Below are 15,974 nucleotides of genomic sequence, written 5' to 3' on the forward strand. Positions count from 1 at the left end.
TTCAGTCCCCAGGACTGGCAAAAAAAGAAATACAACAAATCAAAGTTTGGACAAATGGGACTGCATTATCCTGCAGAGCTTCTTTACGGTAAAGGACATAGCCAGTAAGATAAATATCCCTTGTTGCCATACAATAGATAAGGGGCTTATATCTAAAATATACCTACAGCTCAAGAAATTATACCTTCCAAAAACAAACCCTCAAAGAAACAACTATCCCATTAAAAGGTGGGCTAAAGACTAAAAGACTTCCCTGAAGAGGAAATAAGAATGGCCTATAGACACAGGAAGAAATAAATGCTCCACATCTCTGGCCATAAAGGAAATGTAAATTAAAACAACTTTGAGATTCCACCTCACCCCAGTTAGAATGGCCATTATCAAGAACTCTAATAACAGCAGATGCTGGTGGGGATATGGTCAGAAGGGATGGCTAATACACTGTTGGTGGAAATGTAAACTTGGCCAATGTCTCTGGAAAGCAGTATGGAGGTACCTCAAAAAACTAAACATAGAGCTCCTTTATGACCCAGTAATCCCACTTCTGGGCATTTACCCAAATATCCAGAAACAAGGCCATACTAAACCTACCAGCACAACTATGTTCATCACAGCATTATTCACCAAATGGAACCAACCCAGATGCCCCTCAGTATTATGAATGGATCATGAAGATATGGTAATTATACACAATGGAATTCTATGATGCCATCAGAAAGAATGACATTGCCCCATTTTGTAAGGAAATGGAAAGACTTGGAAAAAAAATCATATTAAGTGAAGTAAGCTAGACCCAAAGAAACATAGGCTCCATGATTTCTCTAATTTGTAACAATATATGTTTAGGATTCTCCTAGCAGGAGATCATAATAGCTCAAAAGCTATGTACATATGTACATATAGGATGAGACTAAGCTAAATGAACTCCAGGATATAGAAACAAGAGGTTTATCTTTGTGATTATTGTTCTTAGTGTACTATGTGAAGCTATTTCTTCTTCCTTCTTTTCCCCTTAAGGTTTATCTCATGTTGTTACTGTATCTGAATTTGGTACTTGGTATATTGTATATATGTTTATTTGTGTATTTCAAAATGGGAAAGTAAGAAAGACAAGATAAGCGGGAGGTGGTGGGGGAAGGTAAGTGGGAAAAATATATGGGAAGGTGTAACAATGTTCAAGAAGTAATGTACCCACTATCTGCTGAATGTAACTGCAACCTCTCTGTACATCGTTCCAACAACAAAATAAAAATTAAAAAATAACATAATCACAGAAATATAAAAAAATTAGAATAAAGGTGGAATAAAACCCCAACAAGTATGAAACAGGTACTGGTGGCTCACACCTATAATCCTAGCTACTCAGGAGGCTGAGATCTGAGGATCACAGCTCAAAGTCAGCCAGGGTACAAAAGTCCACGAGACTCTTACCTCAATTAACCACCAGAAAACCAGAAGTAGTGCTGTGGTTCAAGTGGTAGAACACTAGCCTTGAGCTGAAGAGCTGAGATATAATGCACAGGCCCAGAGTTCAAGCCCCATGACTGACAAAAAAAAAAAAAAAGAACCAAGTATGGTGATACATTATTGAAATTCTGTACATGAAGGGTTGAGGAAAAAGGATCAGAAATTCCAGGCCAGCCTGGGCTAGATTGGGATACCATGACTCCCAAATGTTCCTTTCCCCGCAAAAAAAAAAAAAAAAAAAAAATGAAGCATTAAAGTTGCCTAAACTTTTTTTTTTTTTGGTGTGGGGAGGATTTTTGCTTAATTCTGTAACTTTTATGCTTTCTTTTGTCACTGGGGATGATAGGTACAGGCCGCTGGACTGAGCATTGCCTGGGATCGAGTCTTGTGAATTTCTCTTTTGCCCAAGTTAGCCTTGTACTATGATTCCCCAATCTTTTCTTCTCAACTCAAGTAGCTGAGTCATAGGATTCAATTTCAACTTTTTTTTGTATGTTAGGGTTTGAAATTAGGACCTCCTGTCTCTTCAAAAAGTGATGCTGGTAGAACTGGTTAAACACCTACAGAAAACTAAAGTTGTATTCTTCTATGTTACCCTGCACCAGGATTAACTTCAAGTGGATCAAAGACCTTGAGGTAAAAGCAGATATCCTGGAAACTTTAAAAGAAAGAATAGGAGATACACTAGGTCTCTTTGCATTGGTTGAAATTTACTTAATAAAGACCCAGAAACAAAACAAATTTGTGGACAAACAGGACTGCATTAAAAAACTGCAGAGCTTCTGTATGGCAAAGGACATAACTAGCAAGTTATGTCTTCTCCCACAGAGTGGGAGAAGATCTTCACTAGCCATACAACAGACAAAGGCCTCATATCTAAAATATATATATATATATATATATACAGCTAAAAAAATTGAATCTCTCGAAAACAAATCCTCAAAGAATATATTTATGTATAATATATATGCACATATATGTATAAAATAGAGGGCTCATCTTAGATTTTAATGGTCAGAGTTCTAGTAAGAAATTACACATATACATACATATATTTTGAATAAATACTTACACATGTGTAATTTTTTTGTCAGTCTTAGCCTCAAAACTCACCTATCCCTAAGGACTCAGTACAATAATGAAAGGACCCACACATGCCCTTGACAGTAAACATTTCACAATGTGACTAGGCTACTTATTCTTCTAACAATTTTACAATTTAATATTCTTATTTTTTTGTTTGTTTGTTTTTTTTTTTTGCCAGCTATGGGCTTGAGCTCAGGGCCTGAGCACTGTCCTTCGACTTTCTCAAGGCCAGGGCTCTACCACTTGAGCCTCAGCACTACTTCCGGCTTTTTCCCTGTATGTGGTACCAGGGAATCAAACCTGGGTCTTTGTGCATATGCTAGGGAAGCACTCTACCACTAGGCCAAACTCCCAGCCCCTTAATACTCCTATTTTTTAAGTTCTTCAGACCTGTCCAGAACTATAAAGAAAATGAGATGACCTATTATATGGCCAGTTAAGATATGGCAGACAATGTCACCTCCCTATCAACAGGTGGGCTCATGTGTCCTATGTCTCCAGGTAGTTCTATGACACAGGACAGTATAATTCTAAAGTTGGAAGTGACAACCTAAATTCTTTTTTTAAAATTTTTTTCATATATTTTTATTGTAATTAATAGAAGGGTTACATGATATTTGCCAGATAGAAGGTGCATTAATTCCCATACATTGATAACCTTTCATATGTCTTGGTCCCCATTTCCCTCTCCCGAACCCCGACAACCTAAATTCTAAAGTGAGCTGTCAAAAATAATTCAGTTTAAGGGTTGGGAATGTGGTTTAGTGGTAGAGTGGTTTTTACTGAAGCCCTGGATTTGATGCCTCGGTACCACATGCACAGAAAAGGCAGGAAGTGATACTGTGGCTCAGGTTGTAGACTCAGGTGATAGCCTTTTGCTAGCCTTGAGCAAAAGCAGGTGAGGGACAGTGCCCAGGCCCTGAGTTCAAGCCCCAGGACTGACAAATAACAATAACAACAATAATAATAACAATGGAGGTTTGTGCAGGCTGAGTTCAATCCCCAGTACTGAAAAAAATAAACATCAACCATAAACAAACACTGAAAAACAGATTTCCTAGCTGTCACATGGGAATTTTAGGAACTCAGCGCCAACATGTAAGAAACCTAGTTAGTTTGAAGTTGCCTTCTTGGAAAATCATACAGACAGATGAGAGAGAAGACAGGAAGATGGAAAAGAGAGAAAGGAAAGAAAGGAAAGGAAGGAACAGAAGACAGAAAGGTCAGCTCCCATCCATCTACACAGAGTAAGAAACAGGAAAAAATAAGGATGAGAGAAAAGAAGAGTGGCAGGGAGAGGTATGCCTCAAGAATCTTCTTTATTCAGGTATTAAATTTACCAATGAGCCTTCAGAATTTCAAAACCACTAGTCATATGTAGTTGCTTTTGTGTGTGTGTGTGGGGGGGTCATTGGGTTTGACCTCTGGGCCTGGGTCCTGTCCCTGAGCTCTTCAGCTTAAGGCTACTGCCCCACCCCTGGAGCCACAGCCACACTTCTGTTTTTTAGTGATTAACTAGAGATAAGAGTCTCTAGGTCTTTTCTGCCCACATTGGCTTTGAACCTAGAGATTCTCAGATCTCAGCCTCCTGAGTAGTTAGGATTATAGATGTGAGTCACCACACAGCTAGTTGTTGAAATTTAAATAAATTAAAACTAAATACATTCACAAATCTATATTCCAGTTGCACACTTTAAGGGGCTCAATGTCACATGTAGCTACTGAATTCGACAGGACATATAAAGATCTTTTCCATCATCACAGAAAGTTCTAGCATAGAGTATTGCTTCCGATAATTCCAGTCCTAGCTTCCAACCTACCCTAGCTAATTCTGTATGGACTGTAAATGAGCAATCCCATGAAGGCCTGCTCAAATGACAAATTTGTGAGCAAAACATTTTCACTCACTGACTTGGGGTTGGATGGCAATTCATAGAGAAACAAAAAGAAACTCAAGCTTAGAATATGAAGTAACTTACTAAAGCTCTGGAGTCCACAACACCAGCTAAAGAGTGCAACTCATCACATTTTGCTTCAATGTCTAATATGTTTTGTGAATAAATGAACAAAAAAAGCCTCTAAATTCAAGCTCTTAATGAAGTGAAGAGTTTGATACTTTCTGGCTCTGGTGTAAAGCATCAACATCCATGAATCAGAGAAAAAAGAAGTTCTTGCTTTTTACGTTAGGTGAAATTTCATATAGTTTCCACGTTTTACACTGAGAATTCTTTATATATTTTGTGAGTTTAAAGTATTTTCAAACTACAAAGGTGTTTTTTTTCCCCCTCTTTCCCTCTCTTCCCTTTTTTCATTTTCTGTACCAAACGATCTTGGACAGAAGTTACTATTAGCCTTAAAGGTTTCTGTGAAATCCCCCTTAACAAAGAATTTAAAATAAAGTATCATTTTTAATTACTGGAAATAATGGAAGAACTTGAGTCAAGAAAAGAGCTTGAGGCTTAACTGAATTTCTATGGAAATATGAATACAACAAATGCTATGAGATTTTTTTATTCTGGTCCTAGGGCTTGAACTCAGGGCCCTGGGCACCTTCCCTGGGCCTCTTTGTGGGTAAGGCTAGTGCCCTACCACTTGAGCCACAGTGCCACTTACAGCTCTTTTGAGTAATGTATGGGCAATAAGGGTTTTAAGAGAAATTTGCTGTCTGGGCTGGCTTGACACCGTGATCCTCAGATTTCAGCCTCTTGAGTAGCTAGGATTACAGACATGAGCTACCAGAGCCTGGCTGAGATTTTCTGACCAGGCACGTGTCTTGGCTGTGATCTACTTATTTTAGGTTTCCTGTTCATAGTTAAGATAACAAATGTATGCTACCCAATTCAGCCCTTGCTTGAGAAGGGGTCTTGAAAGCTTTTACAAATAGGCTGCCTTGGAATCATAATTCCTTATTTTCCATTCAGCATCTTGCTGAGTCTTTATATTTATTTACTTATTTGTTGGTGGTACTAGGATTTCAACTCAGAACCTGGAATTTGGTATATAGGCACTCTTCCACTTGAGCCATGCCTTTTTGCTTTTAGTTTTTAAATAGGAGCTCATATTTAGTCAGTTTGGACTAAAATCTTCCTATTTACTCTTCATGTAGCTGGGATGACAGGTTTGTACCATAATAGCCAGTTAAGATGAAAGGCCTCATGAACTTGTTTTTTTTTTTTTTTTTTTGTCAGTCCTGTGGCTTAAACACAGAGCAGGGGTGCTGTCCTTGGGCTTTCTCAGTCCATTATGAATAAGTACTTCCAGGGCTTATATTCAAAGAAATAGGAAAATTTAGTAGAAATGGATGATTTTTTAAATAAACATAGGCTGCCCACATTGAACCGAGAAGAGATAAGGTCTCATGAACTTCTTGCTTGGCTGACCTTAAACCATAATTTTCCCAATCTCTGTCTTGCAAATATTAGCACTACAAGTGTGAGCCACCATACTAGACACATTTCTTTTAATGATGAAAAGTGAAGCAACAATAAGCTGGGAAGTAGCAGTGTCCCCATGAAACCACAGCACAGGACTGGGCTTCATGGCAATATATGCTGAGGCCTGCATAAGCCTTGACAGACATGCTCTTAAAATTTCCATGGGGGATTTGGGAGTTTGGCCTAGTGGTAGAGTGCTTGCCTAGCATGCATGAAGACCCTTAGAAAAATCCAGAAGTGGTGCTGTGGCTCAACTGGTAGAGCTCTACCCTTGAGAAAGTCCAAGGACAGTGCTCAGGCCCTGAGTTCAAGATCCAGGACTGGCAAGAAAAAAATTTCCATGTATATAATGAGATGACTGAATAATTACTGGGAAATTTGAAAAACATTATATTGGTCTAATAGTTATTTGTTAAGGAATTCTTATTAGAGGTAAAAATTGGACTAATGGATGCAATAGAATCAAGAATTCCCCTGGACTAAAACAGAGCTGGATGGTGTATTAACCTATACATGAAATGAAGGCAGCCATGCATTGGCAATTATTCCAACGGCTAAAAAGTGGTTCGTTACATTTCTATTTGTGCTTGAGAATATCTGTAGAAAAAATTTAAAACCACTGCAAAAACAAAGAAAGGACTATACTACAATGGAAAAAAAATTAGAATCACTACAGACCTCTCCACGCAAACCTTAAACGCAAGAAGAGCTTGGAACAATGTCATTCATTCCCTGAAGACCAACAAGTGCCAACCCAGACTGATATATCCAGCAAAACTAGCATTTACATTTGAGGAGAAACAAAAATATTTCATTCCGGGGCCGGGAGTTTGGCCTAGTGGTAGAGTGCTTGCCTAGCATGCACGAAGACCCGGGTTCGATTCCTCGGTACCACAAACTTAGAAAAAGCCAGAAGTGGTGCTGAGGCTCAAGTGGTAGAGTGCTAGCCTTGAGAAAAATCCAAGGACAGTGCTCAGGCCCTGGGCTTAAGCCCAGGACTGGCAAAAAAAAAATTCATTCCAAAGAGAAATTATATGAATTTATGCACTACAAAAATATTGAATAATCAAGAGCAAAGAGGAGAAGAGCAGGAATTCCCATCAAGAAGCTATCACCTATAAATCAGTAAGCACAAAGTGGAGAAAAAAAAAAGAAACACAGCAGGAAAAATTAATAATGACAAAGGACACTAACCACTTCTCCATATATACCCTAAATGTGAATGGGCTAAACAACCCAATCAGAAAACACAGAACAGCAGACTGGTTTAGAAAACAAGACCCATCAATTTACTAATTCCAAGAGACCCATCCTACTGCCAAAGACAGAAACAAACTCCAAGTGAAGGAAGGGAACAGAGTTTTCCACTCCAGCGCACCATTCAAAAAAGCAGGAGTAGCAATCTTAATATCTGACAAAATTAACTTCTTGGTAGAATCAGTACATTAAGATAAAGAGGGCCACTACATATTAGTAAAGGGGTCAATTTATAACCAGAATATTAGTTTAAACATTTACTCCCCCAACATGGGAGCACCTAAGTGTGTCAAGCAAACTCTCATAGTTACAGGACACGAGATTTCAATACGCCAGTCTCACCAAAGGACAGAACAGCCAAGCAAAAGATAAGCAAAGAAATCTTTGAGTTCAATGACACCATAGTCCAGTTGGGCTTAACAGATATACACAGAGTCTTCTATCCAATGACAATACACTATACATTTTACTCAGCAACCCACAGAACACACAAAGAACCTAAGTTGATAGAAGAGGACTGATATAATACCTTGCATTCTATCTGATCACAGCGGAATCAGACTGGTTCTAAACAACACAGTAAAGGGTAAAAGCCAGCCAAATATATGGAGGTTGAAAAACACACTTCTGAATAACTCCTGGGTTATAGAACAAATCAAAGAAGAAATTCAAAACTTTCTTGAATGTAATGACAATCAAGATACATCACAAAGGAACTTATGGGACACAGCAAAAGTAGTCCTAAGGAGCAAATGTATCACACTAAGAACCCATATAAAAACGACAGAAGAAACTCATGTAAATAATCTGAAGAAGCAATTAAAGCACCTAGAGGAGCAAGAAAAAGTTAACTCTAAAACAACTAGAAGGACACAAATAACAGAAATAAAATTAGAAATATCTGAGACTGAAATAAGATATACTAAACATAAAATTAATAAATCAAAAAGTTGGTTCTTCAAAAGAATCATCAAAATTGACAGACCTTCTAGCAAGATTAATCAAAAAAAGGAGAGGGGAGACTCAAATAAAAAAGATTAGAGCCCCTATGGGAACAACCACTTCTGATATCCAAGAAATTCAGTCCATTATGAATAAGTACTACCAGGGCCTATATTCAAAGAAACAGGAAAATCTAGTAGAAATGGATGATTTTTAAAAATAAACACATTGAACCAAGAGGAGATAAGTCAACTGAACAAACCGATTTCATACAATGAGAGTGCGGAAGCAATCAGGGAAATGCCAACCAAAAAGAGCCCAGGTCCAGATGTTTTCATTTTTGGAATTCTACAAGACTTTCAAAGATGAACTAATACCTATACTCTCGTAACTCTTCTGAGAAATAGAAGCAGAGGGGGCCATCCCAAACTCATGAAGCTAATATCACACTCATCCCCAAACCAGTGAAAGACTAACAAAAAAAAAGAGAACTCTGATGAACAGACACAAAGCTCCTCAATAAAATAATAACCAACAGAATCCAGAAACAAATTTAAAAAATTATACACTACGATCAAGTAGGCTTCATCCCATAGATGCAAGGCTGGTTTAACATTCGCAAATCAATAAATGTAATACATCATATCAAAAGAGATAAAGGTAAGAATCTATGATAATTTCTCTGGACGCCTAGGAGGCATTTGACAAAATACAACATCCATTCATGTTGAAAGCACTAGAGAAAACAGGAATAAGAGGTACATTCCTTAAAATAATTAAAGCCATATATGACAAACCTACAACCAGTATTATACTAAATGAACAAAGACTGGAACCATTTACCTTAAAAATCAGGAACTAGACAGGGATGCCCACTCTCTCCACTTCTCTTCAATATAGTACTGGAACCCTTAGCCACAGCAATAAGGCAAGGAAGGACATCAAAGGGATCCACATAGGAAAATAAGAAATTAAAGTATCCCTATTCACAGATGACATGATCTTATACCTGAATGACCCAATAACTTCCACTCCCAAACTCTTAGAACTAATAAACCACTTTGGCAAAGTGTCAGGATACAAAATAAACCTTCAAAAGTCAGTAGCCTTTTTGTATGCCAACAATACAAGAAAATGGTCCCATTTGGAATAGCCTCCCCAAAGAATAGAATATTTAGGAATTAACCTAACCAAAGATGTAAAGGAATTATTTAATGAAAACTACAAAAACCTAAAGAAAGTAATCAAAGAAGATACCAGGAAATGAAAAGACATTCCATACTCATGGATAGGGAGAATCAACATTGTGAAAATGGCCATGCTGCCAAGATATACAAATTCAATGCAATCCCCATCAAAATCCCAAAGACATTCTTTACTGAAATAGAAGATACAATCCAAAGGTTCATATGGAACAAGAAAAGACCTAGAAGAGCCAGTGAAATTCTAGGCAAAAAGAGCAATGCAGGTGGTATTACAATACCAGACTTCAAACTCTATGATAGAGCCATAACAAAAATCGCATGGTATGGGCACAAAAATAGAGCATAAAATCAATGGAACAGAATAGAAGATCCAGAAATAAAACCACATACCTATAGCCAACTTATACTCAACAAAGGAGCCAGAGATATACAGTGGAGTAAACACAGCCTCTTCAGTTATTGGTGCCGGCAAAACCGGGCAGCCACATGCAGAAAACTAAAAATTGATCCTAGCCTTTTGCCATGCACAAGTGGATTAAAGACCTCAATGTCAGACCGGAAACCATGAAACTGTTACATAATAGAGTATGAAAGACATTGGAACTCATAGGCACAGGCAAAAGATTCCTGAACAAAATCCCAGGGTCACAATAGATTGGCGAGAGATTCAATAAATGGGACTACCTAAAAATAAAAAGTTTCTGCACAGACAAAAGCATAGCTACTAAAGTAGAAAAACAGCCAACCAACTCGGAAACGATATTTACCAATAATACATCAAACAAATGCTTAATATCCAATATCTACAGGGAACTCAAGAAACTAATTCCCCTAAATCCAACAAATTAATCACTACATGGGCAAGGGAACTAAAGAGAGACCTATCAGAGACAAGAATGGCAAAAAAAATGAGAAAATGTTCATCATCTATGGTCATAAAGGAAATGCAAATAAAAACAACTCTAAGATACCACTTTACCCCAATTAGAATGGCCAATATTCTGACCTCAGACAATGACAAATGCTGGTGGGGTTGTGGAGAAAGAGGAGCCCTACTGCACTGCTGATGGGAATGTAAATGAGTTCAGCCACTCTGGAAGGCAGTTTGGAAGTTTCTTAAAAACTTGAAAATAGACCTTCCTTATAATCCCACCATACCACTCCTGGGCATCTTCCCTGAGCATCATAGCCCAGGATACCTTAAGGATGCCTGATCAGCCATGTTCATCTCTGCACTATTCACAATAGCCAGGCAATGGAAACAATCCAGATGCCCTACTGCAGATGAATAGACACAAAAAAATGTGGAATATATACAATGGAATTCTACATAGCCAACAGACAAGATAAAATAATGGCATTCACTGGGAAGTGGATGAAACTAGATCGAATCATGTTGAGTGAGATAAGACCAAAAGAATGAAAGGTGCCTGGTATCCTTAATATGTGGATATTAGATCCAAACAAGAACGATGACTCAATATTCTGGTACCCAAGGTTATGGACATGGTCTTGGAGATATAAACATGACTACATAGACATAAAAATCTATGACGGGAAATATACTCTATAGCTATAATGTGTTATTACATAGATTAATATGTATCTCTGACATAGAAACAAACCCCAGCTTAATTTTAATAGTTATAAAATTTATGCACCAGTGATTGTATACAGACATTCCCTTCTTGAATATTTGTTTGTTAAACATGGCATTTGAAATATGATGTAAAAATCAATGTTAGTAAAGTCTTTAATAAAAAATTAAAAAAAAGATTTTATTAACACAGATTTTTTACATCATATTTCAAATGCCATGTTTAACAAACGAGTGTTCAAAAACGGAATTTCTATATACAATCACTGGCACTCGGTTTTTAGAACATAATCAAAATTAGGCTAAGGGTTTGTATATCATAGATACATATTAATTTATGAAATAAAACATTATATCTATAGAGTCATAGGTTTTTATGTCTATGTAGTTATGTTTATGTTTCTAATTTAATAAAGCCTTTTAATAAAAAAAATTAAAAAACAACCAACAAATTTCTCTAGGTATTTTGAAATGCAATAAATAAAGCTTATCTGAGAATGAAAGGGGAGAAACTAGAATTTATTTATTTTGGTCAGTTGTGGTAGTTGCACTCAGGGCCTGGGGGCTGTCCCTGAGCTCTTTTACTCAAGGCTAGCACTCTATCATTTTAAACCATAGTGCCACTTCTGGTTCTCTGGTGGTTAATTGAAGATAAGAGTATCAAAGACTTTTCTGCCTACACTGGTCTTGAACCATGATCCTCAGACCTCAACCACCAGTGCCTGGAGCAACTAGAAATTTAATTGATTTATTTGCTTATTGTAGCATTCCTAGGGACTAAACTAGGAGAGTCTTTTTAGTTTGTCTTCAGGAAGGGTCTCTCTCTCTCTCTCTCTCTCTCTTTTGAGAGCCAATCTCAGATGGTAATCCTACCTCTCCTTCCCAGGTAGCTGGTTTATACAAGTGTTCAGCTATACCAGCTTGTTTTTGAGATACGATCTTGTTAGATTTTGCATGAGCTGTCCTTCAATGGCAATCCTTCTGCCTCTACTTCAAGTAGTTGCAATTGTAAGTATGTACCAGCATGTTTAGCCCTAGGATATCAATAATTAGAACCAAAATGCCAGAAGTACACAAAATGTCTCTGATTTATAAAACTAATTATTGCCGGTGACGTGGCTCATGCCTGTAATCCTAGCTACTTAGGAGGCTGAAATGTGAGGATCAAGGTTCAAAGCCAGCCCCGGGCACAAAAGGACCTGACACTCTTATCTCCAGTTAATCTCTAGAAAACGGGAAAAGTTGGTCTTAGCTTAAGGGTAGGGCAGTAGCTCAGGACAGTGCCCAGGCCAAGTTCAAGTCCCATGACACGCCCCCCACAAAAAAAACCCCTAATTATTACTCTAGCACTCTAGCACATACATGCAATTACTTTCAAGTGAGGATCGCAGTCAGTAAGCTGACTCATACTTTATATACAATGATAATATAGGTTGAACATCTCTAAAATGAAAATGTGAAATCGAATGTAAAACCAAATATGAAATGATCAAAAATTCAAAACTTCTTAAGATCTGACATAACAAGTAGAAAATTCCGTATTTGACTTCATAAGATGAGTTTTGTAACCAAAATTCAAGTGCAGTAAAAATACTGTATAAAATTACCCTCGGGCACAATGTACAACATAAACAATTATTCCACTCAGTCTTGGATCCCCTCCCTAAAATATCTCATCTATCTATCTATATATAAATAATCTGGAAAAAAATTTACCAGTAGTTATTAAAACCTTATGAAGAGCAGTAACAAACATAGTCATTGGGAAAGTCTTTGGAGTAAAACAACAAATTTTACAGCTACTCACTAGCTATATAAACCAAGTTAAATTACTTATCCTCAGCTAATTCTCCAGAACAAAAAGAGTGGTAGCTTAGTAGGCTTATCTTGATCATTGGAAGAGAGTGCACATTACCTTGTGATAGCTTATTTCTAAAACAGGACACTATACTCAGTATTGAAATAGCTTCTTGAATCTGACTTTACTTATACTCAAGATTAACTATAGGGGTAAAAATCCAGAGTTCACTATGCATTAGACTTTATATTTGTTCACATTTGTTTTTTGTATCTCTATACTATTATCTTCTCTACAATGTATTTTAATAAAAGTTCTCTTAGTCCTACCTGAATGAGACATTTGCTCACATCACTAGCACAGAGTGCTTTGTTACAGCTCAGTGACATAGGGAGCCACATCAGGAATGTCAGGAAGGCTAGAGGAAGTACAACATAGTGTGACTTCATGATTCTTCAAGAAGCTGATGGTATCTCCCTCCAGAAAGCTACACAAACAAACAAATAGAAAAAAACAAAAACAAAAACAACTTTATTTGAAGGTAAGTGGTAGGGTAAAATACAAAAATCATTTAAATATTCTAAATGAAAGAGAAAACATTCAAATATTAAGTTACCTGATGGACACTTTCAAAGATCTTTTGACCCTGGATGCTTGCTGTCTCTGAGCTCTTTAGTTCAAGGGTAGTGCTCTAACACTCTGAGCCACAGCACCACTTATGGTTTTCTGGTGGTGAATTGGAGATGAGTCTTATGGATTTTTTGTGCCTGAGCTGGCTTTGAACTGTGATTCTCATATCTCAGCCTCCTGAGTAGCTAGGATTACAGGTGTGAGCCACAAGTGCCTGGCCTCCTTCGAAGATATTGATTACTGAATTTACTCAGAAGAGGGGACTGTGAAAACAGTGAGCATATCACGGAACCACTACTATTCAACTTTAATTTTAGATCTAATGTATTAGCATTAAATCAACATAAAATTATTAACATTGTATCATTTTAAAGGAGGGCTTAATTTGTTATATTCTTGTGTGTGTGTGTGTGTGTGTGTATGTTGCTGGAGCTTGAATCTTGAATTGCAACTCAGACCCAATCCATAAAACTCTGAACCAAAACTAAGTTGTATAGGGAAACTATTTATAGTTATCTCGATTTATTTCAACAGAATCAGGTTGCTTAAAGAAAGATGTAGACTCCTTAACTCCTTAAACAGTTAAGCCTATAACAAAGGGGACAGGAAGATTTTTTTTCTGTTAAGATCACAGCTTCTTAAAAAAAGAAAAAAAAAAAAGAACTACAGGCTTTAACAATCCAAAAGAAAAGTTTAAAAGGCAGCACAAATTCTGACAAAGGTTAAACAAGCCAACATGAATAAACTTAAAAAAAAAAAAAAAAAGCACGTAACTTCTTGGTGTTAAAACATATTCCCAAAGTATGACCTATTAAAATAAATACTGATGACAGAGGGATGGAAGATAAGTTTGTGATGCCCTGATGATCACAGTCTTACGTATTCCGAAGTCCAATCGAGGGGAGAGTACAGAACATGACTAGAATAAAGGGCCTTGTATGGGGTATGACTGAATTTCGAAGCACACAAGACATTCCCAAAAGACGGCTGGCAACCAACCCAATTTTCTCATTCATTTAACCCCACATACCAAAGATGGTTTCTGAAGGCCACCAGGAAATATCTGGGGAGACAAAACAGGCATTCGAAAAACTGGTTTGTCCAGAAGTAGTTTTCCTCCTAGCAGTCCGAAGAGTGGGGACCCCCACCCCCATCACAGCTGTCTTCTTGAGTGTTCAACACATTAGGCTTACTCTCACACTTTCTGGGAAGGAAAGCAAAAATCAAGTAGCCACGCTGCCAGCCGAGGCCGGGACAGTTACTTGAGGGCTTTCTCCACAGCAGGCGGCGAGTGTCAGCACCCACCTCTGGGCATCCCGGGCTAGTGACCCGGGTCCCAGCGCGGGGCGCGGGCAGAGTTAGCAGAAACGGCCCTTTGTCTCGGCGGTCGGAGCCGGGGCCTTCCGCCAGCTGGCAGCCGCGGACACCGCGGGCCCCGCGTGAGGCGGCCAGCGGAGGCCGGACCACAGGGCGGCGCCGTCCCGCTTCATCCTCAGCGAGCCCGGGGCCCGGGCTTCCGGCAGCCCCGGAGGACCCACTGCGGCCTGGCCCTCAGAGGCCCGAGCGCGGGGGGCGCTCCAACTCTCCCAGGCCGTGGAGGCCACCGCCCCACACCGGCCCGTTCCGCTCACCGTGGCCGCGGCACCGTGAGGCTCCCGGTCCCCAGGTGGTCGGCCGAGCCTAGGGCTCGCCGCAGCGGCAGTACGAGAGAGGCAGGCCGCCCCTCCGCCGGGCCCTGGGCGCAGCACCCGCGAGTCTTGGGCACCCAGGAGAAAACAGGGCCTCCCGCTGTCCCCGGGCCGCTCCCGCTCGCGCCTCACCTCAGCTCCGGCCTTCTTGCCCGGACTCCGTTACTGCCAACTCCCGCCAGGGGGCGCTGCAGGTCGGCCCCGCCTCCCGCCGGAGCGCCGCCCCTGGCTCCTCTGTGAGGCCAGGCTGGCCTGGGGCCAGCGCCTTCCCACTTGCACTCCTCCTAGACTAACTGGGCATGTGCATGCCTTTTCCTGCGTGCTTTTCTCTGCTCAGGCTCTGGCAAATCCCTGTCAGACTGTCTACATCTTCTCTGTTCAGTGTTGAGGCTGCTAAGGATGACGAGCTTACTAAAACGTGTCCTGCTTTAACATAGTAAGTCGTCACCCTGCGTCCTGAGGGCATTGTCGCTCAGTAGACTGGCTCTACTGCTGGTATCACAGCCCCACTTCTGGCTCTCTTTCGGGGCTCAATTGGATATGAGAATCTCACAGACTTCTCTCCCCCGGGCTGGCTTTACACCGCACTCCTCAGATCTCAGCCTCCTGAATAGCTAAGATTCCAGGTGTGCCACAGCAAGAGAGTTGTTTTGACCTATTAATAGGGTTGATTGCAAGACTGAGGCACTTGGCCTTTGGATAGTCCAGTCCCTGAATCAATTGTTATCCTGTGTTTCTTAGGCCTATGGGATAAGAGAAGAAATTTCCAGACGTTCCTCGTTAAATTCTGGTGAGCTTTTTGAGTGCATTGCACCACATAGAAATGGAGGCGAGGTACTTGGGTCTTGGTGCAGAAGTTTAATATGACCT

General features: G+C 39.5%; 1 protein-coding gene across 5 annotated transcripts in view; it reads right to left on the reverse strand.

Moving 5' to 3' along the window:
* Positions 1–15,279, reverse strand: part of Twsg1 (twisted gastrulation BMP signaling modulator 1) — a 50,301-nt gene extending 35,022 nt beyond the window's left edge. The window contains exons 1-4 of one of the 5 annotated variants that reach the window (XM_090353522.1): positions 15,237–15,268; positions 14,447–14,479; positions 13,403–13,512; positions 13,116–13,273 (exon numbers count right to left, since the gene is read on the reverse strand). In XM_090353522.1, coding sequence (XP_090209648.1) covers positions 13,116–13,235 — 120 coding nt within the window. In that variant the 5' untranslated portion in view covers positions 13,236–13,273; positions 13,403–13,512; positions 14,447–14,479; positions 15,237–15,268. Of the gene's footprint in view, positions 1–13,115; positions 13,274–13,402; positions 13,513–14,446; positions 14,480–15,047 lie in introns of all 5 variants that reach the window. The other 4 variants (XM_090353521.1, XM_090353523.1, XM_090353524.1 and 1 more) reach the window with 4 other exon arrangements.
* Between the last annotated feature and the right edge of the window lie 695 nt (positions 15,280–15,974).

Source organism: Megascapheus bottae, chromosome 19 (assembly GCF_031878675.1).
Source record: "Megascapheus bottae isolate mThoBot1 chromosome 19, mThoBot2.hap1, whole genome shotgun sequence".
NCBI lineage: Eukaryota > Metazoa > Chordata > Mammalia > Rodentia > Geomyidae > Megascapheus > Megascapheus bottae.